At 34.9% G+C, this 25,387-nt stretch overlaps 1 protein-coding gene across 1 annotated transcript; it reads left to right on the top strand.

Moving 5' to 3' along the window:
* Positions 1 to 25,114, top strand: LOC140847520 (kelch-like protein 4). Its single transcript, XM_073228049.1, has 10 exons — positions 1 to 151; positions 537 to 673; positions 4,573 to 4,769; positions 8,891 to 9,103; positions 11,758 to 11,944; positions 16,334 to 16,558; positions 18,053 to 18,215; positions 20,136 to 20,348; positions 24,074 to 24,245; positions 24,943 to 25,114. The coding sequence occupies exons 1-10, from the start codon at positions 9 to 11 to the stop codon at positions 25,000 to 25,002; spliced, it is 1,710 nt and encodes a 569-aa protein (XP_073084150.1). The 5' UTR covers positions 1 to 8; the 3' UTR covers positions 25,003 to 25,114.
* Positions 25,115 to 25,387: the final 273 nt, after the last annotated feature.

Raw genomic sequence — 25,387 nt, 5'->3', positions numbered from 1 at the left:
CTGAAGAAATGGATGTCAGCAGAGATGAGGAGGAGTTCCGTGCTGTAAACCATGCAGAGAAAACTCTCCATAAAATAGAGAACTACTGGAAAGAGAAAAAACTGTGTGACGTGATACTCATTGCTGGAAACATGCGAATCCCAGCCCATCGGTAAGTATCCGTATGCAAACAGAACATTTGTTGAGTGTAGCCAAGTATGAATAAACAAAAGCCAGTCCATTGATTACAAATTGGAACACTAAGGAAAACAAATGTTTATCTTCCTGTATTGAAAAAGAAGTAGCATATTTGCTCCACCGCCCTGTGATACTTAGAAGAGTTAAGCTAGGGAGAAATTGATGAAGGAAAACAGCACAAACCCTCTAAAAGAAAATCAACTCAGTTTACCTTTCTAATTTCATAACACTTTAATGAACTGTGAAAGATTTTTGCTGAAAACAGACTTACCAGTGTTACAAACCTACTGTCTGCATTTCATGCTTTTCAGTGAAATTATGGACTAATTTAAGTTCCTATGAAATATTCCTATTTCCAGGTTGGTTCTTATGGCAATGTCCGATTTTTTTGCTGTGATGTTTACTATCAATATGCGTGAAGCCATTCAAGAAGAGGTCAAGGTGGAAGGAATTGATCCTAATTCACTTAATTCCTTAGTTCAGTATGCTTACACAGGTAAGTGCTTGGTATGTATTAGCTGATACAGTCCTCACAATAACCCTGCATCATATAACCCACAGTCCTATTATTTCTACTCTACCAGTGAGAAAACTGAAGGATAGACCAGTTAAGTAACTATCCTAAGGTAGTAAGGGGAAGGATCAGGATTTAAACTCAGTAGTATAAGAGAGAAAGAGGTAAATAATATGCAATAAAAACTTTTGACTGTGAGAGAATAGAGCTCTTTTAACACAGTGATACAAGAATATGTCTCTCTCATGGTGTGCGTACATTCTCATTGGTAAAACTTAGAAGGGAAGTGGAATATACCAATTCTATATTAGATTTTTAGTCAGTCTCTTTCTTGGAAATAATGATATTTACCCATATTTACCCAAACTATAAAACAAAGGTACCCAAGATGAGTTGGGAGCCAACAAGTATTTCTTTGTTCATTCAATCATGCCAATTTTATTGAGGAATATTTGACAAGTAAAATTGTACATACTTAAAAGTATAAAATGTAATGATTTGATATGCATGTACTTTGTGGAAACTTTACCAAAATTTTGAAAATTAATGGTTGGCAAATAGTTAACTCCTTTCCATGGTGATAATGATTAAGCTATACTCTCAAACAACTTTCAAATATACAATAACCAGTACCATGTTGTTATATGTAGACATCACACTGTACATTATTTTATATATATACATATATATTTTTTTTATTGAGGTATTATTGATACACACTCTTAGGAAGGTTTCACATAAGAAAACAATGTGGTTACTTTATTTAACCGTGTTACCATGTCCTCCCCCATATCCCTTTGGAGTCACTGCCCAACAGTATAGTAAGATGCCACAGAGTCACCATTTGCCTTCTCGTTGCTACACTGTCTTCCCCCTGATCCCTCCCACACCATATGTGCCACACATTATGCCCCTCAATCTCCTTCTCCCTCCTGCCCCACCCATCCTTCCCCACCCCTCTCCTTTGGTAACCGCCAGTCACTTCTTGGAGTCTGTGAGTCTGTTGCTGTTTTGTTCCTTCGGTTTTGCTTCATTTTTATACTCCACAAATGAGGGAAATCGTTTGGTATTTGTCTTTCTCCGCCTGACTTATTTCACTGAGCATAATATCCTCCAGCTCCATCCATATTGTCACAAATGGTAGGATTTGTTTCTTTCTGATGGCTGCATAGTATTCCATTGTGTATATGTACCACTTCTTCTTTAGCCATTCATCTACTGATGGACACTTAGGTTACTTCCATATCTTGGCTATTGTAAATAGTGCTGCAATAAACATAGGGGCACATATGTCTTTTTGAATCTGAGAAATTATATTCTTTGGATAAATTCCTGGGAGTCGAATTTCTGAGTCAAATGATATTTCTATTTTTAGGTTTTTGAGGACCCTCCATATTGCTTTCCACAATGGATGAACTGGCTTACATTCCCACCAGCAGTGCAGGATGGTGTCCCTTTCTCCACATCCTCGCCAGCATTTGTTGTTCTTAGTCTTTTCAATACTGGCCATTCTAACTGGTGTGAGGTGATATCTCATTGTGATTTTTATTTACATTTTCCTCATAATTAGTGATATGGAGCATCTTTCCATGTCACGATGTACATCAGATCCTCAGAACTTATTGTCCTTGTAACTGAGTTTGTACCCTTTGACCTATATATTTTTGTTTCCCCTCCCAGCCTCTGGCAACTACCAATCTACTTGTTTCTATAAAATCAGCACTTTTTAAAAGCTTCCACATATAAGTGATATCATACATGATTTGTCCAAATATTTCTGGCTTATTTTACTTAGCATAATGTTCTCCAGGTTTATCCATGTAGCCACAAATGCTAGGATTTCTATCTTTCTCATGACCGAATAATATTCTATGGTGTATGTACACATACACACACATATATATATACACATATATACACACCACAGTTTCTTTATCCATTCATCTGTCAAAGGACATTTAGCTTCCATATCTTGGCTATGGTGAGTAACACGGGAATAAACACAGAGTACAAATATCTCTTGAAGATTCTGATTTCATTTCCTTTGCATATATACCCAGGAATGGGATTGCTGGATCATGAGTTAGTTCTATTTTTTAAAATTTATTCAGGAACCTCCGTACTGTGTTCCATAATGGTTGTGCCACTTTACATTCCCACCAACTGTACAAGGGTTCCCTTTTCTCCAAAGCTTCACCAACATTGGTTATCTCTTGTCTTTTTGATAATAGCCATCGTAACAGGTGTGAGAGGATATCTCATGGGTTTGATTTGCATTTCCCTGATGATTAGTGATGCCCTGTACCTTTTCATGTACCTACTGGATCATTTGTATGTCTTCTTTGGAAAATGTCCATTCAGTTTCTTTGTCCTTTTTTTATTCAATTATTTTCTTTTCTGCTATTGAGTTGTATGAGTCCTTAATACATTTTGAATATTAACCAGTTATCAGATATATAATTTGGAAATTTTTCTCTCATTCTATAGGTCATCTTTTCAATTTATTTTTATTTCCTGTGTTGTGAAAAAGCCCTTTAGTTTAATGTCATCTCACTTGTTTATTTTACTTTTGGATGTCTGTATTTTGGTGGCTTATTCAAGAAAGCATTCCAAGATTAAGGAGTTTGTTTGTTTTTTTTGCTGTTCACTTATAGGAGTTTTATGGTTTCATTCATTAAGCAATAAATATTCTTAATAACCAGGCCAAGTCTCAATGTCAATGGCAGGTGAATCTTTAGATCTGAATCTAAGAATAGTTCATAATTCTCTGGGTCTCATAAGATATGGGCAGGGCTCTCCCTTCAAAATCCAGGACAAGAACAATACAGAAAAGTGTGCTGATGGACAGGATTTGTTTACAACATATTTTAGAGGGTGAACCAAATATAGATCAACTCGCAGTATGTATTACTCTTTTTTTATGGTTATGCAACCATACAGAATCTATATGGAGGAATTTTAAAAGGTAAATTTACAAAGGAAGAGTTTATAATTTATATAATCTAAATGAAATATCACACATTGTAACTTACCTATATTGCTTGGCCAAAACAAACAGGAATATAACTTACCAAAATAAAATAACATTTGCAATAATTCATCAATAGTGCTTGTTCCAAAAATAATATAGCATATTAATGCACAGGAAATACCTTAAATAGTTATTTAATATGTAAATAAATATGTGTTTATTGCAGTATATCAGTATACAGGAAATAGCTTAAATAGCTCTCATCTCCTTTTTAAAAGTCCTTTACAGATAGTCTTTACCTATATTATTAAACAGAACCTGCTTTTCATACCTTCAAATGTAACCATATAAGCAATTGTTTATTTGTAGACTCTGGGCAACGTTTTCTTTCTTTTGAGACAGTCTAGGTGTCAATTATGGGCAAAATATTTATGAAACATCATCCTTATCAGCTAATAAGTGGAGACTTTAAAAAACAGACATATAACCTCAATGATCTTATTTACCAAGATGTTTTTCCACACAAATGACAGCTACCTCTTTGGCCAATTGTATGATTCTTGTATAATATTATATAATGCCCCTTGAGTCATGATATAGACATGTGTTTAAATAATGTGTAGTGCAGGTTTAAGATGGTAAAGAAATAACAATTTGCTCTTTGTAATGATAGTATTCACTGTTCATTTGTTACAGTTGTTTTTGATAATCTAGACTGGCTCCCTTCATCCATCTTATTAATGTTTATACAGATTCCCTTGCACATGGTGGCTTAAAAAGTTATTTCCTGAGTGGTTGTTGTACATTACAAAAGACAGCACTGCTAATGAGAGAATTGAAAAATTTCTAGTTAGCATATTTGTGCCTTATTTCATGGGACATATAATCATTATTTTTTCAAAACATCTAGGTGTTCTCCAATTGAAAGAAGATACTATTGAAAATTTGCTGGGTGCAGCTTGTTTTCTGCAGCTGACTGAAGTCATTGAAGTCTGCTCCAATTTTCTTATAAAGCAGCTCCATCCTTCAAACTGCTTAGGGATTCTGTCATTTGGAGATGCCCAGGGCTGCACAGAGCTCCTGAGATTGGCACATAAGTACACAATGGTAAAACTAACTGCTTCAAATTAACTTATATTAACACAATACCTAACTTATTGATTTGTTTACTGGTATACATATATGTGTGTATATATGTTTATATATTTGTGTGTGTGTGTACTTGCACATCTATGAATATATATGTGTATATATATATATATAAAAGCTTTCCAAAGTAAAGATTATAATGTTGGGATAAAATAAAAAGCAGCATGAACATATAATTTGAAAATGACTTGCACCTAATGGATAGCATATAAAAGTATTTGTATGGCTGAGCTGTACTCAAACAAGTTTCTCATTTTTGAAATTAAAAAGTTTTAGTTAAATGTCAAAGCGTGGAGAAATGGAAATTCTGCCAAAAATTCTACCAAACATATTTCAAGTAGAATCCACAGTATTAGGAAAATAAAGTTTCCCTGATGTTTTTATACTATTAGGACTTATATGTATAAAATCACACAAATTATGATTTCTAATGAAAGTTAAATGTACAATAAGGGAAAACAAATATTAATGGGCCAATATTAACTGGAAGAACTTGAGAACTTAACAACATTAGTAAATCAACCAATTCTATTGAATGGACTTCTTATGTCCTAGTGAAAACATGTATTTTGGTTAAAAACAATTTTCAGTTCAAACGTCGAACTAACTTAAGATCTTTATCAATTCTATTAGTAGAATTGTAATAAATGAACATGTTTGTATGTGTTAATTCTTTGAAAGTTGCATGGAACAAGGCTACGTTTATTCAGTCAGATGGCAGTGACATGAAATACAGATTTTTGTAGGGAGGCAAGAAAAAGTAGAAAGAAGATATTAAATGACCAGTAATGCTAATTCCCTGATACAAGAAGAAAATGAATGTTTTAACTTCTGAAGGAGGGACCAACACAAGAGATGGATCTTTCTGTGCAAGCCAGTCAAAAGATAAAGATTCCAAGCTAAGAAAATTGCTAGTTATTTAAAATTCAAAAATAAAATGCAAGTATATAAAAGAAAACAATAGAAAATTACACATAAACAGAAATAAATAAAATTAACATTACAGGTTTAGGTTTGAGGTACATTTAAATTAAGATTGTTTTCTAGAGTTTTTATGAGACATCAAAATGTTTAAATTTCTAGTACTTGAGGTCTCAAAAAATTTCTTCTAAACTTTCTTCTTTCTTCTTCCCAGCCCTGGTTATTGTTCAGAATTTGAAGTTTCAAACATATTCCTGAAATGTGGAGAGCCATATTATAGTGGATTGGCATTTTTAACATCTTTTAATTATGTTATGTATATTCCTATATCCTAAATACAGATGCCATATAATCTATAGGAACACCAATTATATAATTCAAAGGTTAATCCTACACAAAAACTGAACATGAAAACGTCTCTGTTAAATTACCTAAATTCTTGAACTAAGTATTAACAGTTTCGTGTCTGGTATTTTACTCTTGCAGACAAAATATATTCTGATAAACAGCCTGAATTATTTTCGTTGCTCAAAATGAACTTGTCTTCCTTTTCGTATTATGTGACTGAAACTGAGTGTTAGTGCAGGATGTGCATCAAAACACAATACTGTGGTCTCCTTAAATACTCCTTCTTCAGTTATTTCAGTAAAATAGTTAAAGTTCTTCCTGTAATAATGCCTTTGTAATACGCTATTGACAGGATACTATGCAAATAAGTTTAATGTCTTAGAATAATGTTAAACTCCAAGAATTTATTACAGTCCCTTGATTTTGTAAAGTGAGTAAACAGATTGCCCTCCCTAATGTGAGAGAGTTTCATCCAGAAACACCCTCACAGACACACTCAAAATAATATTTCGACAAAAGTCTGGACACTCCACTGCTCAAGGTGAGACATAAAATTAAGCATCATAATCATATAATCAGTACCCGGCATCAGTGAAACCTTGAGCAAGTGTGCTATATTCATTTAATAAGTTTTACAACAGTGTCTAAGTGTGGACAAAAAAATGAATATGGAACCAAAGGCACAAAAGAAGACTCTTAGGATGGTGCACGGAGGAGAGTGTTTGCCTTGAAATTAGGAGCAAAATAATTCTAATATAAGGTGATTTAGAATTAATCTTGACTCACTAAATATTTCTCTACAGTACTGGGTATGGCAGTGCCATACATACATACTTTAGACCAACACAGTTATTTTTTATTTAGATTAATTCACTGTATTGCCAAACAATTTTCAACAGTCTCATTAGGCAAGCCTTCTGAAGCCATAATCAATTCTATCAAAAAATGTAATTTCTGGTTGTATTTCTTTAATTGTTTGTTTATTTGTCTGTTTAATTTGTCTGTTTTGTTTGTCTGTCTGTATTTGTTTAATTGTTTGTTTATTTGTCTGTTTGTTTGTCATATTAATTTGTTTAATATGACCCACATGTAAAACATTTTAATCATTTCTTAGCTTTCTCTAATGCATGGCAACATCTGACAGACTGTACTACGGTCCATACTGGCCACCTCCCTTCCTTTCTCCTTCTCTCCCTACCTCCTGCCATCGCATGTATTTTCTCTTTTCCTTTTCTTTCATTAGAGAGTGGACAGGAAGGAAAAGGAAGTATGGAGGCTTCTGTAGTATTATTAGCACTATACTATTCAGAGTGTACATATAGTACCAGTAATGGACAAGCACAAATTTTGGAGTGCTTTATCTTTTTCTTAACCCTTTCACAAAAACTATGTCACTTATGAAAAGCAGTTTCAGATTCAGACAAAATGAAGTAGACCTGAAGGCTTAGGTCTGAATCCATACTTGCCATTTGTTGCATGAGAGATCAAACAGTTCACGTAGCCTGTTTTCTCCTCAGAAAAATTCCACCTTCCTCAAGATCCCATTGCTGACGACAGTGTTCATGACAGAAACCAGTAAAGTGTGAAATACTGTACAAATGTGATGTACTACTAGTTGTAGGAACATTTCTAGTTCTACTCTTTTGCTATAGGTGAGAGGGTTTTCCTCTGGGGACATCTGCTACAGTAAGATCATCAGGTCTTTCTCAGTCATTCGCTTCAGTCACAAAAGGGCTCTTGGTTTAAACAAGCAAGTTAACTCAGGTTTTATGGTATCAGAGCTTCCTGATGCATATATCAAACTTGATGTACTTTTCTATTAGGCTAACTCAGTTGCACAGTGACTAAACTCAGAGTGGAGCTGAGGGAGTGTTTTGATTTATACAGATACTCCAGTCATTCAGACGCTGTCTTTAGCTTCTTCCAGAATATCTATTTAGTGGGCAACATAAATTGCCAACTAGACATGTTTATCTCCACTTCAGAAGTATAGTTCATTGCATTGAAAAGGAGACCCTTACTGAGGAAAACATTGGAAATGATAATCGTGTTGTCACAGAAAATGTATGGCCTTATAAATCAGAAAAAATAGAGTTTTGTTTTGAGAGGTAAAAAATGAAACACAGTTGCCTGAAATTTGGACTTTACAAAATGCAAGATAATACCATGACAGAAGGAAGAATGGAGATATAATATATAAAAATGGAGAGAGTCCCACTGTCCCCCAAAAATAATTCCACAGGAGTGCCTTTTAAATGATCCTGAATCTGGAGATTGTTGTCCATTATAAAAGAAATCTTTTGTGGTTAGTAGAAGATCGTGTTTTGCCATAAGAGAAAAGAGTTTTTCATCAATTTCTTCCTCTCATCTCAGAGGAATTCAGCATGTTCTCCCCTCAAATGAACAGCCAGAGCTACCTCTCCAAGCCCTTCAACATAATACCCACCTTGAAATTTTTCAGCCTTTCACTTAAGGTTTTTGACCATAACGAACTCAACATCAGTTCTGGAGCCATAAGCTGTTGTCACCCACAACACCTGGAAAGAAAATCAACTTGGTGACTCTCTGAGTGGCCTGTAAAACAGTTAAGGTCTTTCCTTGTATTGTGTAAATATTCCTAGTGGAAGCATTTGGATCTTCAGCCTCACAACCACCCTCCCGCCTATGCGTCCTGTCCCAGGCAGTATAAATGCATATGTCTGTCTCTCCAGCCTTTTCTGAAATTTAACAAAGTGAAATGTTTTGATATTTTCATTGTGTTAAGAAGTTTCCAAAGTACAAGGTTTCAGTAGAAGACCTTTCTTTTCTAGGAACACTTCATCGAGGTAATAAAGAATGAAGAATTCCCCCTGCTTCCAGCTAATGGGATTTCCAAACTTCTAGGCAGTGATGACGTTAATGTGCCTGATGAAGAAACCATTTTCAATGCTGTCATGCAGTGGGTGGGTTACGATGTGCAGGCGAGGAAGCAAGACCTGCCAGTGCTGCTCTCTTACATCAGACTGCCCTTACTTCCACCACAGGTAGGGACATCTACCCAGGCAGAGCAAACTCTCCTTCTCAACAACCACTATGTATTAATCCATTCCCTAGCTGCCTAGTTTTATTTTATTCAGAGGATTTCTGATAATTGGAGTGTACAGGATTTTTGAACGACACATGCAGCCTTCAATTAGCAATATATATGATGAAGGCAGAGAAAAGGAATTTTTTTGAAACCCTGCCGGTAATCCCTGAACGTCAGCTTACACATCAGTTTCCGTTTCCTCTCTCACCAAAGGGCGCTTGTAACAACCAGGGAAAATGACTACGTTAACTCTGTTTTTTTCTGCCACCTTCTAGGCAAGGCGATGACAATTGGTACAGTAGCATGTCAGAGCAGACTCTAGGAAGGAGTTAGATTCTGGATAATCACTACTGACATGGGTAATTAGCTGCTGTGGTTGAAAGCATACTATAATAGTCAGATGCACTAGGCCATCATTATAATAGCATCTTCATCAGGCCTGCTGAAGGATTATCCTAAAAATGATTCTAAAAACAAACACCCTTGCATAAGATTCAGGATTGACCCATCTCATATTGAATTTTAGTATGTGATTTTTAGGGAGGGCAGAATACAGTCGCACTACATAATTCTACCATTAGTGAAAACTACACTTTTTTCTCTGCAGCAAATTGATCAATAGTAGATATCCTTTATGTACCATATATCTGACTATATTTCACAGTTCATATAGAGCCTCTAGCTAAAGTCCTGAAACATCATCCACATTGGGAGGAGGGACCTAGTGGATCAGTGGGGTCATAGACACTAAAAAATTCATTGATTTTCAACAAGTTTACTAATTAAATGTTAATATTGAAAAACAGAATGCTAATTTGCTGATGATTTCTCTACATTTTTAAAAACATTTTAGCTGTAAGATAAATTCCATGGAACTCTAGTAAGCTTGAGAATCTATTCATATGCAATGAAAAACATTGACTGTTCTCCTTGGTTAGGCAAATTATTCAAAGGGCAAGGCAATAGTCACACCAAAAAGAGAAACATTAAAATATACATGTAATCTTAGAACCAAGATTCAACATCTATGGGAGTGTATATTGATTTTATGTGCATTAATCTCATAAGAGGGTCTATACAATGTAATAGATTTTCTAAGGCAGTGCTACTCAAAATGTCCCTGGACCAGCTGCATGCCATTTTCTGGAAGCTTGTCAGGAACTCAGTTTCTGATCCCCCCACATGCATAATGAAACAATTTCTGGGGACAGCGAGAAGGAATTTGTGTTTTAACAAGTTCTCCAGATGATTCTTAGGTATGTAAGCACTTGAGATGCACTGGTGTAAAGGATCAGACCCATTGGACTCTACACTGCTCTAAGTCAATATGACATTATTTCAGCAAAGTGCTCAGTTTGGACTTCTCTTATTTTATTAGAAGGTAGGTACATTTCCAGCCCACACAACCAGTGGTACCTTGGCCTCCCACCCCTGAGCCGGCCTTAGAGCCTGCAATGTGGACTCCTGTGGACTTTTGTTGATGATGGCAGTGGTGGGTAATGGCATACAGAATACAGACTTCCCAAAACAATTTTGAAAGTGAGCTTAAGCAAATATTCTAGAAATGAAATATATGAAGAAAATGGTACTAAACCTTTGAAGAATATTTTTGGAGGAAAAGCATTTCACAGCCCAATTTTCAAACCTATTTCAGCAGTGTATGCATTAGGAAATGCCTAGGGTCTCACCAGCCAAGTAAAAATAGTTATTCATCAAAAATTATAGGTAAGGTGAGATCAGAGGTGAGATTAACCAGTGCAGAACAGGAAACTTCAGGGAAGTTTTAGGAAGTGAAATAAGCACCTTCATTACAACAGTCTGATACTCTTCTCAAGGTCCTTGTGATACTGTGGACCCCAAACTCCAAGGACAGTCCAAGAATCTAAATGATGCTTGATAAATGCTGAAACAAACTTAATTTCTCAGTTCATCTCAGGAAAAATACTATACCTAATGTTTATCCCATTCAGTTAGGGTCTTATTGTCTGTCAGGCAGTAATGGTTTGGCCAGAAAGGACTGGCCATCTACTCTTGCTGAGGTGTTGCCTTCTTGCTAACACATGCACTTCAGTGATGTACACATGTACATGCGTACAGTTAAAAAGCACTTCCTTTCAGAATACCTTACAGAGGTGATTTGATGATAAAGATGTGACACCCTGCAGGCAACGCTGTTTTATTTTCACTGGGCATGTTTGTATTCCCTCCTCTAAATCCAGCATAAAGGTGGCTGCTTGTCCAGCTACATGCAGTAGACTGGGAGGTAGATGCTTGCTTTGTGTACATACACACTGTCCTTTGCTTTGACTGCTTTAAGAAACACATTTCATGAGTGCTTTTTCACATTCACCCCTTGAGAGTGAATGTGTATGTATTCCAAAGATAAAATAATATGTCAAATCTGCAGAGATGTTTAGCTACTACATTGAGGCCTTTAGTCACTTCAAATCATCAGTGAACACAAAGTATGTCAGTAAGCAACTCAAAATATTAAATGATAGCATTCCTACATTTGAATTAGCTCGAGTTTTCGCCACAGTTCTCTAAATGAATCTGTTCTTTCTAATGGTGGGCTCCCCATTTCGTACACCATGAATTATTACTTTTCAGTTACTGGTGGATCTTGAGGAGAGCCCCGTGTTTACTGCTGATCTACAGTGCCAGAAACTCCTGATAGAAGCTATGAAGTATCATCTCTTACCTGAGAGAAAACACATGCTGCAAAGCCCTCGGACCAAGCCTAGAATATCGACTTTGGGGGCGCTTTATGCTGTGGGATGCAAGGACACTATAAGAGGTAGCAGGAACAAGCTAATTGAAAGTATCATTTTAAAGAGAGGATATATTCTCAACACCCTCAGAATTATGAGGGTGGTATTAAAGCCATATTTAAATATTGGCATCTAAAGCTAATTTTAGGCTTCTTTATGTAATTTTGTGACGTTTTTTCTTATCTTATGGGATATAACCCTTTTATTAGTGTTGGCTAAACTCGGAACAGGTACTTTTGTGGCAGCACTTTTTAAATACGAGCATTTTCCCTGCAGTATAATATTTCTTCAAAGAAAACTTATTTAAGGCTTATCATAAATGGAAGGGACAAGGTCCTCCAAATTTGCTTTTTGTCGGAAATAGAAGAATGGCCTCTAACTCCTTGATGTCAGTTTCCTGTTAGGTACTCAAAGGCCAGGTACAAAGAATCTTGAAGTAAGGATGATAAGATCAGCAGTTTAAACCTGGAATAAAGTAATGGTTTTACATATGAATTTTATTAAAGGTAATAAGGAAATGTTTCTGAAGCCATCATCTTTACTTTGAACTCTTCTTAGAACCTATTTGTCTGTAGTTCTGCCCTTTTTACATATAAGTCAGTAGACCTGTGTTTGCCAAAACAGTGGGTTGAGGATTTTATAATTAAGAGTTGACTGTTCAGGAAATAAAATCCACCTACTTGAAACTCGCCAAATCATATTTACAAATTTCATTGGACGCCTTTCAGAAAATATTGCAAACATCAAAGTTCTGTACTACTAGAACATGATTCTTTCTTTTGATATGTCTAGTTGTAATTTTAATATGGAAATTGCAGGAAGTAATGCCAATTAATCACAAGTCTATAAAACAAGAGCTTGCAAATGTAATTATTTCCAAAGTAGTAGAGTAACCTCACAAAACTAGTATTCTTCAGAAAACAACAAATACAACGAAATCTTATAATTTATTTCACGTCTGACAACTTGTCATTTTATTGCATTTTATTGAATAGAATGAATATTAACAGCATGTTGAAAGGTGTCTTGTTTGATATTTAAATTAAAAGAGGTACTAAATAAAAAATGCAAGTACAGTCATTCTTAGTTTCTTGTTAAAAAAAGGACCTAATTTGCAACGTGAGAAGTGGAAAATGTTGTATTTGTTTGTTTGGTTTTGTGTTTGTTTTCTTTTTTTATTGTTACAGAACATGGTATTAAGTATTTACAACTCATCAGTTTCTGAAAATGAGTCAAATGTGACCTTACAGCTCCCTACTTCTATTACCACAATTTTATATGGGAGGAAGTAAGGCCATGATTTTGAGACTTTTTGCATACCGACAGCATGGAGACATAAAAGGCCCTGTGGGAAGTTGCAGACAACTAAAATAGTAAAGCTACCCTTTTTGAGTATCTGATCCTTGGCGTTTTGGAAACATCATTTCTAATCCTTACAATAAGGCTCCAAGATAGATTTATTATGTAATTTTGCAGATAAAGAAACTATAAGGTTCTTCAGTTTAGATAGCCAACCCAAGGACAAACACCTAGAAAGACTAGAAATGGAATTCTCATTCAAATCCTATGTTCCTTTTTGCTATATTGCCACTATTTTAGAAGAGAGAGAAACACCAAAAAAAAAAACTGATTCCCCTCTTTGAGGGTTTTAGAATCTGCTGAAGAACCAACACGAGCTCTTAGGAACAAAAAAGGAAAAAGACCTAAGTATAGCAAAAATATTACCGAGGTAGCATTTATTTACATAAATCAGTACTACATTTTAGAATGTACCAATTTTCACTCCTTCGTAAAACTTTAAAAAGAATTTCTGCAGATGTGCCTGTGCTTAGTGTGTTGTTTCAGTTACCTTTCTTTTTAAGATACTTTTTGAACTTTCACCTTTTGATATCTTGGGAAAGTAGCACTTCCTCAGTCTTTAATTTCCTCTCTGACTCATGCAAGTAACTTGGAATTAGTGGCTAAATATAGACATCACACAAGTGGCTGGGGCTAACTATGACCCCTACCATTTAAAGTAATCATCAGAAAACTGTAAGCATGATCATGGAGTCAAAATTTGTAAATGGTCGAATGGTAAACTTTGGGCTTTTGTACCTACCATGTAATCAGTAGCTTTTCATTTATTAAAAACAATGAACTCTCAGAGATGGTATGGCAAGGGACCAATTACTCATTTTTACATCATTTTAAAAATACAGGAAATCACTAAATCAGATATAGTCAGAACTACAGAAACTATCATGTTACCAACAATACTACAAAGTTTAGCTGGTTTTGTTCCTTCTTGAATAGGTCATTAGTGAGGGATGAGTAGGGGCTTAGAAATGAATTGAAAAACAGTTTTTGCAGTGTTTTAGGGCAGAAGGTCACTTTACACAGAAAAATTTTCAAGTGGGTGTTAAGGAGAGAAATAAGTAAAACAATCCAGTTTAACTTTCCCCATCAAATATAGAGCTGTCATAGCAAGCCAGCTAGATGATTTACATTTTGATTATTTCCAACAATAGCGGAGGTGGAAAAATGGGCTGAAAAGCATCTTCAGAATTCAACACACAGAATTACCAGTCAGATATGTTCATAGATACAAATAAAAGATGTGGAGAAAATTTATCTTCCATATTTAATCTAATGCCTGGGAAAAATTAACTTGGCATGAAACACACCTCTACATCCTTTCAAAGTGTAAATCTCCCATATGCGTTGGATTAATACAGCTTTGTACAATTTCCTAATTACTTCACCATTAATATCTGTATAATCTTAATAGTGCAGCTTAACCTTCATTTCTTAATCTAAATTGGCTGTTTGGTAAATTCCACTAATTAAAAGACTTCAAAATAAAAACTTAAAATAAGAAGGATCAAGTAGGAAGACAGATTTGGGAAGATAAGAATGTGGAAGTGAAAAGATATAAAAACAGAGAAAATTGGTTGACAGAGTGAAAGCAGAGGTGAGTTTGTTTGTAGATAGTCCAGTTTTCATGGTTATCACCCAGAGATATTTAGTTTAGAAAAGATACTGTGCTAGGTGATGGTATTTGATCTCTCAGCAGTAACTCTAGTCAATATAGCAATTGCTGATCTGTCAATCAGCCTTTAGCCAAATCCACATTATCAGTGAAAGATGCAGAGATTGAAGAGAAAGGGTTAATGAGTGCCTATATAGTCACAAGATTTTATTGTGAAAATACAACGTGTTCAGACAAATACTTCCAGTGTACTGTTCACCAGAAAAGATTAAAAAGCAAAGAAAAGAAATGTTGCCACTAATCCATTTTACACACAAAAACTTTCAGAGGCAACCATAAATGTAAAATATACCCTGCTTAAATACTGACTTGATCTGACCTCCTATCATAGCATTATAATTGGCCAGTGGAGATGCTTCACATGTTAAGTGTATTTTCATAATTACTAATAGATTATATTTTCTCCATAAATCTCCCAGTAGAAAAAACAACTGAAAACTGCTTTTGTTTATTCTTATGGTTGGCTTTGTGCGATTGGGATGAAATTCCCTAAACCTATCACAAGCTCTCTTAGGTACATTTTACATTTGAATAACAATTCTTCCATTTTCCACCTTGGTTATTAGTCAGAAACTTCCCTGTTGTACAAAATCAACTTTTATTAAAATTTAGCAGCCATTGTGAATGACTGGTAAAAAGTACTGCCTGCAAAAGCGACAACTTATTATGAAGTAATGACTATTTACTATGGCAGTGGTGACAATATACTATGGTAGTAAACTTGGTATTTCAGTAATTGAATTAAAAACAAACTATTAACGCATAAAGGAGGTAATAACTCAACGTCATATTTTAATGCCAACAATAATAATTTTATTCTTAATAATAATTCTCTGTGTCACCATCATGAAACTTTCTATGAATCAACACCAAAGACTCATTTAAAAGGAATTATCATTCCTACACATTAGGTCATTTGCATTTTAGATTAGCATACACACACCCCAAGCTGAATTTTTAAAAAGCACAATATAATATAATGAATGGTATAATAAAATGTATATTGAATGAATAAGTAATTAAAACCGTAGTGGATGTGCAAATAAGTCAGTGATAGATTCCAAGATAATTTTTTGTGTTTGCCACCTGTGTTAGAACTGCCAGTATCATAGTGTAGCCAAAGAAACCATTATGAGCATGTAAGCCATATATATAGTAAATAAACTATTTCACTCTGACTCTTGCATTTGGATCCAGGAATGATAAAATATTCCCCTTGCCTTGCCTGCCAAGTTGGAGAATCATCTGGTCTACTTACATTACTTTGAGTTGCAATCACTGATTTTATGCTATAAATAATAGGTACATAAATAAAATGTGAATGGTGCCAATTCACATTTTCATCCATGTGATTTTTAACTTTGTCCAATATCCCCTTTAACAGGTACCCATACAATTGAAAAATATGACCTCAGGACCAACAGCTGGCTACATAGTAGCACCATGAGTAGCCTTAGGTTTCAGTTCGGAGTTGCAGTTATTGGTAATAAACTCTATGTCCTCGGAGGAAGGTATGGTTCAAAAACCTTAAATACTGTGGAATGTTTTGATCCAGCTAGCAAAATCTGGACTGTGATGCCTCCCATGTCAACACCGAGACATGGCTTAGGTAAGAGCTTAGTGTTACGTAGTTTATAAAGAATGTACAGTTGTTAGTAGAGCTTTTTAAAAAGTAGTTTCTAAAGAATGTATAGTTAGTAGGGATTTTTAAAAATTAAATTCAGTTGCACATAATTGGGATTTAGCCAAACCCTTAGTCAAAATGTCTCCAACATGCTGAAAAGTTAAGCAAATGGTAAAAACCTGTCAAACACTTCTCTTGTTTCAGGTGTCGTGTTTGTCAAACCTTTCTCCCTTCTACTGGTATTTTAACAAGGCCTGCTTTAAGAAAGATAAAAACTTTTGGAAGAAATACATTGTTGAGGAATATAAAACTCCACCAGGAATTTTTTTTCTAAGCTCAGTTTAGAGGAAAGGGCACATGATGATGGAGAGACATTGCATTTCTAGATGCATGAATCATGACCCTTCCCAGAACATCAAATTGGTATTTCAGCAAAAGCCTTAGGATGCAGATCCAAGCAGGGATATTTAGGAAATTCAGAGCAGTTCTAGGTTATACTTAAGCCAGAAGTTGCCAAGAAGTTGAAGAAAGATGTAGTAAAAACGACTGAATAGTGAGGAACGTTGATTCTCCTGAATATTGGCAGAGTACATCTTTTTGCATGCTAGACTCCTTTGTTTAAAAAGAATACTTACCTTAGTAAGGCAATTAAGAACTGACTTATATACAGCTAAGAAGTGGAGACAAGGTCTGGTATTGTTTACCCCAAATTATCTAATAGATAGTCTATGCCAAATGATAGACTATATAATTATGCAGCTCAGTTGTGTCAGTGTGATTCATTGACATAGCTTAGAAAACATAACTTGTGGAGACATCAGAGCAAGTTTAAAAAATCTCATTGATATCACTTGAGAGGTAAGAGAGGTGATGAGGATATATCACTGAGAGACTAAGATGATGAAGAAGGTGGGGAAGAAAACCAATTATGTGAATTCCCAGAGCAGACAAGCAGCAGTTAGAAAGGGATTATTCATAGTATCTAAAGGAATACACTTCTGACTAAACCTCAAAAAGCCCTGTTTATTTAGTCATCCCATGGGAATCTCTTTTTTTTTAATCCCTATAATAAAGAGCAGGGTTTAAAAAGACCTACCACAGATAGCCTAAAATTCTAAAACTTAGATCGAAGATTTAGTATCATTTCTCATCTACCCTATACATTCAAAACCTAGCCTTGAAATTATGCCAGAAAAAATCAGCTTGCCTTTTCTATGATATCCCTATTAGAGTGGGTCTCACTACCTCCTTTGATTTCAGTGTTACAATAGTGATACCCTTTCACGATACAGTAACTATAGCCTGAAAGTTTCCTAGGATTAGTAGACCATATTTAGTTTCATATTAAGATCAGTAAATTATTCGTGTGTACACAAAACCATTTAAGAAACAAAAAACTAATTTTTAGCCCATCAGTTGTTTGCAGAATGAAACAGCATCCCTTATCTGTGGTGTATCATGCTATTTTTATCCTTTAAGGTGTAGCCACACTTGAAGGACTAATGTATGCTGTTGGTGGTCATGATGGGTCGAATTATCTAAATACTGTTGAAAGATGGGACTCTGAGGGATGTCAGTGGACTTATGTGGCCAGTATGTCAACTCCTAGAAGCTCAGCTGGCGTTGTTGCATTAAATGGCAAGTGAGTAAAACCAAACCTGAATGGGCTTTGCTCCCAGGTCATGTGATACAGCACTTCCTTGATGTGCTCCATCAGTGAGTAAGCATTCCCAGTGACCAGGACATCCTAGTTATCAGTCATAAAAGGCCTTTGTTGCAACCCTCCCTTCACTATGACAGAAAACATTTCTCCAAATGAGCATTTAAATTACATATTCTGTAGTCCCTTGCCACTCAAGTGGCATCCTGGGACCAGCAGCATTACCATTACCTGAGATCTATTTAGATATGCTGGTTTGATATCTTGCTCTGGGTGATGGTTACGTGAGCGTATACACGTGTCAAAGTTCATCAAGCTATACACGAAGATTTGTGCGTTTCATATTATGTTCCTCTATAAAAATTCACGAAAAAAAAGAAATGCTGAATCCTAGTTCCAACCTAAATACAACTTCTGAAACAGAATCAGTATTTTATCAATATCCTCAAGTGACTTGTGTGCGCAGTAAACTTGAAAAGCACTTTTGTAGGCAAAACAGTTTCAATTTTGCCCTCAAGAGCCTACCACTTTTTACATTATGACTTACTTTTTTAGAATCAAAACTTTGGTCTCTCTAATACAGAAGTCTTTTTGTTCTTTACTACTCACTCTCTCCTGAGAGTACAGGATTTCCAACTCTAGAATTCCATCTAGTACCGTCTTTCTGAATCTTTCCCTCTTGTGATCACTTGCCTATAAGAGAAAGCTAATATATTAAAGTCCTGTGGTGTTAGAGGTTGCAAAGAGCCTGAATGGTTACTTCTTTCAAGTAATTATGTGCTTTCTGACAAGGGACCTTTGGAGACAACGGCTAGCGTATAGGAAGCACTTGAATGATAAGAATTTCAGACACCACAATATATCAGTGACAGGAGATAGTCTTCTGTGTCCATATTTTCTATGTATAAAGCCAGGTCTTTGTCATATAAATGGTCTCAGTAGAAATTTCAACACAGATGTTTTTTAGCACCTGTGTATGAAGTAGGAAATGTCTGACCATGTCTTAGAGCTTAAAAGACTCCTACCCGTGATTATCTCTGGTCTGACCTGAATGATATCAGGGGACTCAGTAACCATCTCCTACCTATTGCAGAATAGGCTTAAAGCATTAAATTTGACTAAGTAAATGTTTTGCTCACTCACAAAACAAATGGGCTCCTAATGAGCATAAAGTATATATATATATATAGTTATAGACATATATATAAAGTATATATATATATAGTTATAGACATCTGTTTTAGTAGATGTTTATCTTCTTTATTGATGTAGGATGCAATTTAAGTCAGATTTACAATGCTGCTCAGCAAAATAATTGGCATTGTAAAGTTTATCAGAGAGATCTCCTTGACAATACATCTCCCTAGGAAAAATCCCAGTTTCTTGGTTCTATCCTATTCCCTTAGATGTTTTAGTTATTGCTTTGTTACTGACAGTTTTTTAATATTAAACAAAGCAGTTCATAAAGACAATATGGATTCCACTGCTAGGCATTTGAATCTAGCTAAAATTATAAGGTTCCTAGAGTTGGTCTTTGGCAACACCTACCTTTTTGTTATTTTCCAGCTTTATTAAACCATAATTGACAAACGCTGTCAATGCTTTTGATATGTCCCTTCTTTCTCTGTATTTCATTTCCCATGGAATCCTTTAATCTACCACATCAAAGTAACTTTCACAAAAATTATAAAGGAGAGAGGCTTGGATTAAGTTTGACCTTAGCATGTGCCTTCAAATAAGTATGCATTCACAGAGTCAGTCGATCCCAGAGAAGAATATATATTCAGAAACTTTAAATGCTTTGTGCAAGGTTCTTTCACTTTCATTCTATGCACAAATTGGAAATATAATCTCCCTCTCTGTATGTGTATATACATACACACACTTGTGTCATTTTTCTAGGCTATATGCTGTTGGTGGATGTGATGAATGTTCCTGCCTCAAATCAGTGGAATACTTTAACCCACACACTAACAAATGGACTCTGTGTGCTTCAATGTCTGAAAGACGTGGACTTGTGGGAGCTGCAACATACAATGGATTTTTATATGTTGTTGGGGGCCATGATTTCTCTACTTCTGACCAATGCACAGGCATTTCTAACCGTGTGGAATGGTAAAATGTTTCTATTTACCTATACATTTATTTATTTGTTGTTTTTCTTTTTGTCAGAAGTAGGAAAGATTTTCAGGCTACCAGAAAGATTTTTACGCTTCCAAAAAAGTGTTAATCCTTTCAGGGAACTAAACCTTTGTAAAATTGCACACCTAACTCCTGTGCTCAAAATATTTTGAAGAAATCTTCCTTAAGCCTTTCAGATCCGTCATTAAGAAATATATTAAAAGAATACACTGCTTTCTTTGATAGTCAACTTTTAAAATAATGTGACAGAAGGGATGTAATAATAAATAAATTTTACACCCAGCTGTATCACTCAAACCATTCACCAGCTCAATTAAAAATAACTATTGTTTCAAAAATCAAATCAATCTTCAAAAGATGAAGACTTACCACCACAAAATATACAGAAAGTATTCCCAAAGAGAGGTATTATGTTCTGAACTATGACTCTATTGTGTTAACTATTTCATTTTCCAAGGGTAACTTTTTTGAATGAGAAACACTTATTTGTGTGACATGTTTAAAATAAGTCAATCCTATGACTTTGCAGTTATACTATTCGTGCTCCTTTTCAAGATAGAAAAATATTCAAATATAATAGTTAAATGATATTAACAAAGAACAAATGAGAAATTTATAGTCAGTAAGGTTATCAAAATTCAATAGACAAAGATCAGTGTGGGATGGTGTCCTCATGGGAAATTCATGCAAGATGTGAAATTTGTAATTCGTATGTATACAAACAAATTGAGGGAATTTCAGGGAGAGGAAAAAGCACAATCAATACTGTGGAAGTAAAGGAGAAAGGTTTGTAGATAAGAGCAGAGATTTTAGGTTGAAATGTCATTTGGAACTTCAAGTAGGCAAACCTAGGGAGATAGATCCACACTAAGCAGTGTAATCAAACTGTTGAACATCAAAAACAGAGACAGTCTTGAAAACAGCATGAGAAAAACAATTTGTGACTGAGAAGAAGGGGTTGGTGCAGTATGAAGAAAACCAACTGATAGAGCCTGGAGAAAAGCCAATTCTTAAGAACACTAAGAAATTGTTATTTTCCAATAATGAATTATACCAATCAAGGGAAGTCTAAGTTCAAATCCCAGGACTACTGTTTACAAGATATGTGAACTTGATCCTGTTACTTTATATCTCTAGACATCAGTATCTTCATGTGAAAAATGGGAATATGTATAGTTTCAACCTCCCTGGGTACAAGATAATCAATGTTACTGTACTTAGTACATTTCCTGGCACCCATTAAGTACTCAGTAGAAGTTAGCTCATGATACTGTTTTCACATGTATTATTTTTGTAAACAGTATTATTCTTATGACTACCATTATCCCCTTATTAGCATTTTCCTTCAAAAAACCCTGACAAAATGGCTAGTGCTAAAGTATAATTTTCAAAAAGTTATGACTTTCACACAAATATAATTACACGTGTCAAGGATTTTATGTGATTAATTAAGGAAGCAAGCCCGTAAGATGCTAAAACCAGTTCAAAGAGTCTTTGAAGAAAAGGTATATAGATAATTTAGGAATTCTGAAAAAAAAATTGTTAATAGATGCAAAAGTAGGTAATATCCTATAGGGAATGAAATGTAATCTTTGAGCGTCATCATTTCTACGTGGTGGAGTTTAATTCTGTGTCTGGCAAAATTCATTTGATTGTTATGTACAAGAATCACAAGAAAACTCAGTTTTCTACAAGTTCATCTCTATATCTACAGAGTTGTAAAACAGCTTTGTCAATAGAAATTCAATCAAAGGTGCATATTCCGTGGAATCAGACAATCCTTATTTCCATGACTTAAACAATCTTTCTTTTTCTTTTTTTAATTAAGGTATTATTGATACACAATCTCCTGAAGGTTTCACATGAGCAACATTGTGGTTTCAACATTCACCCATATTTTCAAGTCCCCCCCACACCACACGGCAATCAGTTAGACAATTTTTCTAAGACTGTTCTCACTAAAAAATTGTTGGCCTACCGAGTACCTTGGGAGTCTCATCCAGTTATTTAAGATAATCATATAAATTAGATGTTTCTAAATCTATCACATAAACTTAGGTTCGTTGGCTCAGGGATTACTATTTCCGTAATGTTGATGAGAAAATTGAGGCAAAGAGGTCTAGCAAATTATCCCTAGCTATTCTTCCAAGTGGAAGAAAATGTCCAGGACTGATTCCCTTTGTTGCAGCCTCCATTTTATTTCCACTAGAATACAGATATTTTTATCCAAAGTAAGGAGAGACAGAAAGGCAAAAAAGAAACAAAAAGGGAGAGGCGTAATGCTATTTTAATTTGAAAGTGATATAGTGGCTAATTATTTTTAAATAACTGCTTCTGTGTGTCTTTACAGATGGTAACCATATTGCCAGTTTTTTCCCCCCAAAACATTCAGCATTCCCCAAAACCCTGTTGTTAGCCAAACAGTATCCAGATATTGTTAACAGCCAGAATTTTTTAGCATTATTATGCACATGTATAAATGTCTTGGGTTTGGGTGCCAGTCTTTAAGGATATCCTGTGGGCCCTGGTTCACCATTCATATATGTGTGTACTGTGTTAGCTGAGTGGAGCATCAATTAATAGCAATTGTGCTGAAGATTCAGCTTACTAAAGTATGCAGCTATGAGATTTTCCGTTTCTGGGTTTTATTGTAATATCAGAACTCCAGGTGATATCCTTTGTGACACTAAGAAGTATCTACTGGACTATTGAGGTCATGTTAATTATTGCTTATTTTCAGATATTATTAAAAATATTCCTGGATGTGTGCAGCCAAGTTCAAATGGAAAGCTAGGATCAGATACTTTATTATATGATTAAAGAGATAAAAACAGAAATAAGAGAGGTATTAGAACTATAAGGAAATTAGTAGAAGGTAACACATGAAAATCTTTTTCATAAAATAAATATTTTTCATTGGGGTTTTCAAATAGGCCAGTATAAAATCAGAGAACATTTCCATGCATGAGTTTTCTTTTAGTCACTCCTTTTAGATTTTAGTATTGCATATTTTTTGATAAGCTTCAAATTTTGAGAAATAATTCCTGGAGAAGATTTAATTAATATTAGTTACCAAACTACCTTTAATTTGCTTACAGAAGAAGCTGGGGGACAAGGACTTAACTTCAGATAAAAATAAACGGAAAATAATCGTAGGCTCCTGTGAAGATAAATAGGAACTCCCAGAGGGGAAAAACATAGGATAAGACGATAATCATTCTAACTGCAAATAGTACGAAAAAAAGGATACTACATTATATATAGCAAAATGGCCATTATATTCAGATTTACTTAAAATGTGAGCTCTTGTATGAACAGGATCGTGTATAACTTTGGTAAATAATGAATAAGATAATAGAAAAATAAAAGCTCTCCAATCAGTACACTAAGTGAGAGAGGGGGCATTTTTCATAGAGTGTTAAGATGCTAATATGTGAGATTTGCTCATAGAGAATTTGAGTACCTATTAAAGAAATGCCTAGTATTTTGGAAAGGAAATACAATTTTGATATGCTTTCAGTGACCTCTGATGGCAGAAGCGAATTTTGTCATGTGCTTATCCTTAACATTTAGTAGACTACGTTTGATATTTATAAGGTATTTTTAACTCCTTAGATAAATATGCATTTTATTAATGTCTATATATTTAATTTTAACACTATTGGACTTCTCTCTGTTGTCTTCCTAAACCTCTTAAGGTATGATCCAAAAACTGATTCATGGTCCACTGTGGCGCCTCTGAGGGTTCCTCGAGAAGGCAGTGCTCTATGTCCCCTTGGAGACAGGCTCTATGTGGTTGGAGGATATGATGGACATACTTGTTTGAATACTGTTGATTCATATGATGCACAAAAAGATGAGTGGAGAGAGGTACTCTCATTGAATATAATAAGATTGGTATATTTCAGACTTTAATAAAATATTTCAAAATATATGTTTGGAATTAATTGGATTACCTTCTTCTCTAGGGGCTATCCAGATTCTCTTAGAAAATTTTGTAGTGTGTGCTTTATCTGTGCCACAGAAAATTACTAGTTGATCTAGTTGATCATTAGCAAGATCCAATAGTACTTACAAGAAAGAGGGCAGAACATTCCTTTGACTTCATGGACTCATTCCCTTCACAGAAAAGTGAATATATTCAATAATTTAAGAGCTTTACTCTCTGGCTGACTTTCTATGTATATATTATGATTTGTGAGTCAAAGAGCAATGACCTCATCCACAAATGTCTGCTCCTCTTTTTGGCTTGTGCCCAAAAGTAAACAACAAAATGAAGGATGAGTATTATTAGCTGTAATTTCTCAAAGGAGAAAATTATCAGAGAGGTGAAACTTCTTCAATATCACCTGCTCCTCAAATTCAGGTCTGCGTCACTCCAAAGATATGTACATTCTTTCCACCACCCTGGACTGCGATCTGGCCTGTATTTCCCCTTACTTTTATGCAAGATGAAGGTTGGACCAGAATAGCTAAGGACTTTTTCAACTCCAGCATGCTGTATTATGTTAAAGACAAGAGTTCATTCAAACAGCATTTCTTTCCTTGTTTTTATTTTCTGTGTTAGGAAGCTCCTGTCAACATTGGAAGAATGGGTCCATGTGTGGTGGTGATGAAGCTACCATAAAGCAATGTTTTCAAAGGGAAAGAAAGTGGATACTTTCAAGAAATGGAGTAGAAAGAAGAGAAGAATGTTCTTTCCTTCATAAAGTAATCAAAGATGAAAATTCTTGTGTCATTTTAATATGTAGTTATAATTGCTTTCATTTGTGAAGGCAGAACAAGTTTTCAAGAATAAATTACATATAGCTGTTAAGTGTGTTAAGTGTATGTGTTGTCACACCTCATACTATAAATGGAAATCCAAGAGTCCAGGCTTAGCCTCATTACTTTAACATGTTAAAATGTTTAAGGGAAACTGGTAGTACCCAATGGATGAAATGTCATAAAATCATTGGTAATTTTTAAGTTAAGAGTCAGAAGTTAAAAAACATTTTCTATTTTAAGAAAAA

The sequence above is a fragment of the Manis javanica genome, chromosome X (genome assembly GCF_040802235.1).
Source record: "Manis javanica isolate MJ-LG chromosome X, MJ_LKY, whole genome shotgun sequence".
NCBI classification, from domain to species: domain Eukaryota; kingdom Metazoa; phylum Chordata; class Mammalia; order Pholidota; family Manidae; genus Manis; species Manis javanica.
This window is presented reverse-complemented; position numbering and strand designations above follow the sequence as displayed.

Excerpts from the sequence above, each read along its gene's own strand:
- LOC140847520 (XM_073228049.1), top strand. The coding sequence starts at position 9 with ATGGATGTCAGCAGAGATGAGGAGGAGTTCCGTGCTGTAAACCATGCA. Across the intron at positions 11,945-16,333 it reads ATGCAAGGACACTATAAGAG|GTACCCATACAATTGAAAAA; the intron begins GTAGCAGGAACA and ends CCCCTTTAACAG. Across the intron at positions 18,216-20,135 it reads GTTGTTGCATTAAATGGCAA|GCTATATGCTGTTGGTGGAT; the intron begins GTGAGTAAAACC and ends TCATTTTTCTAG.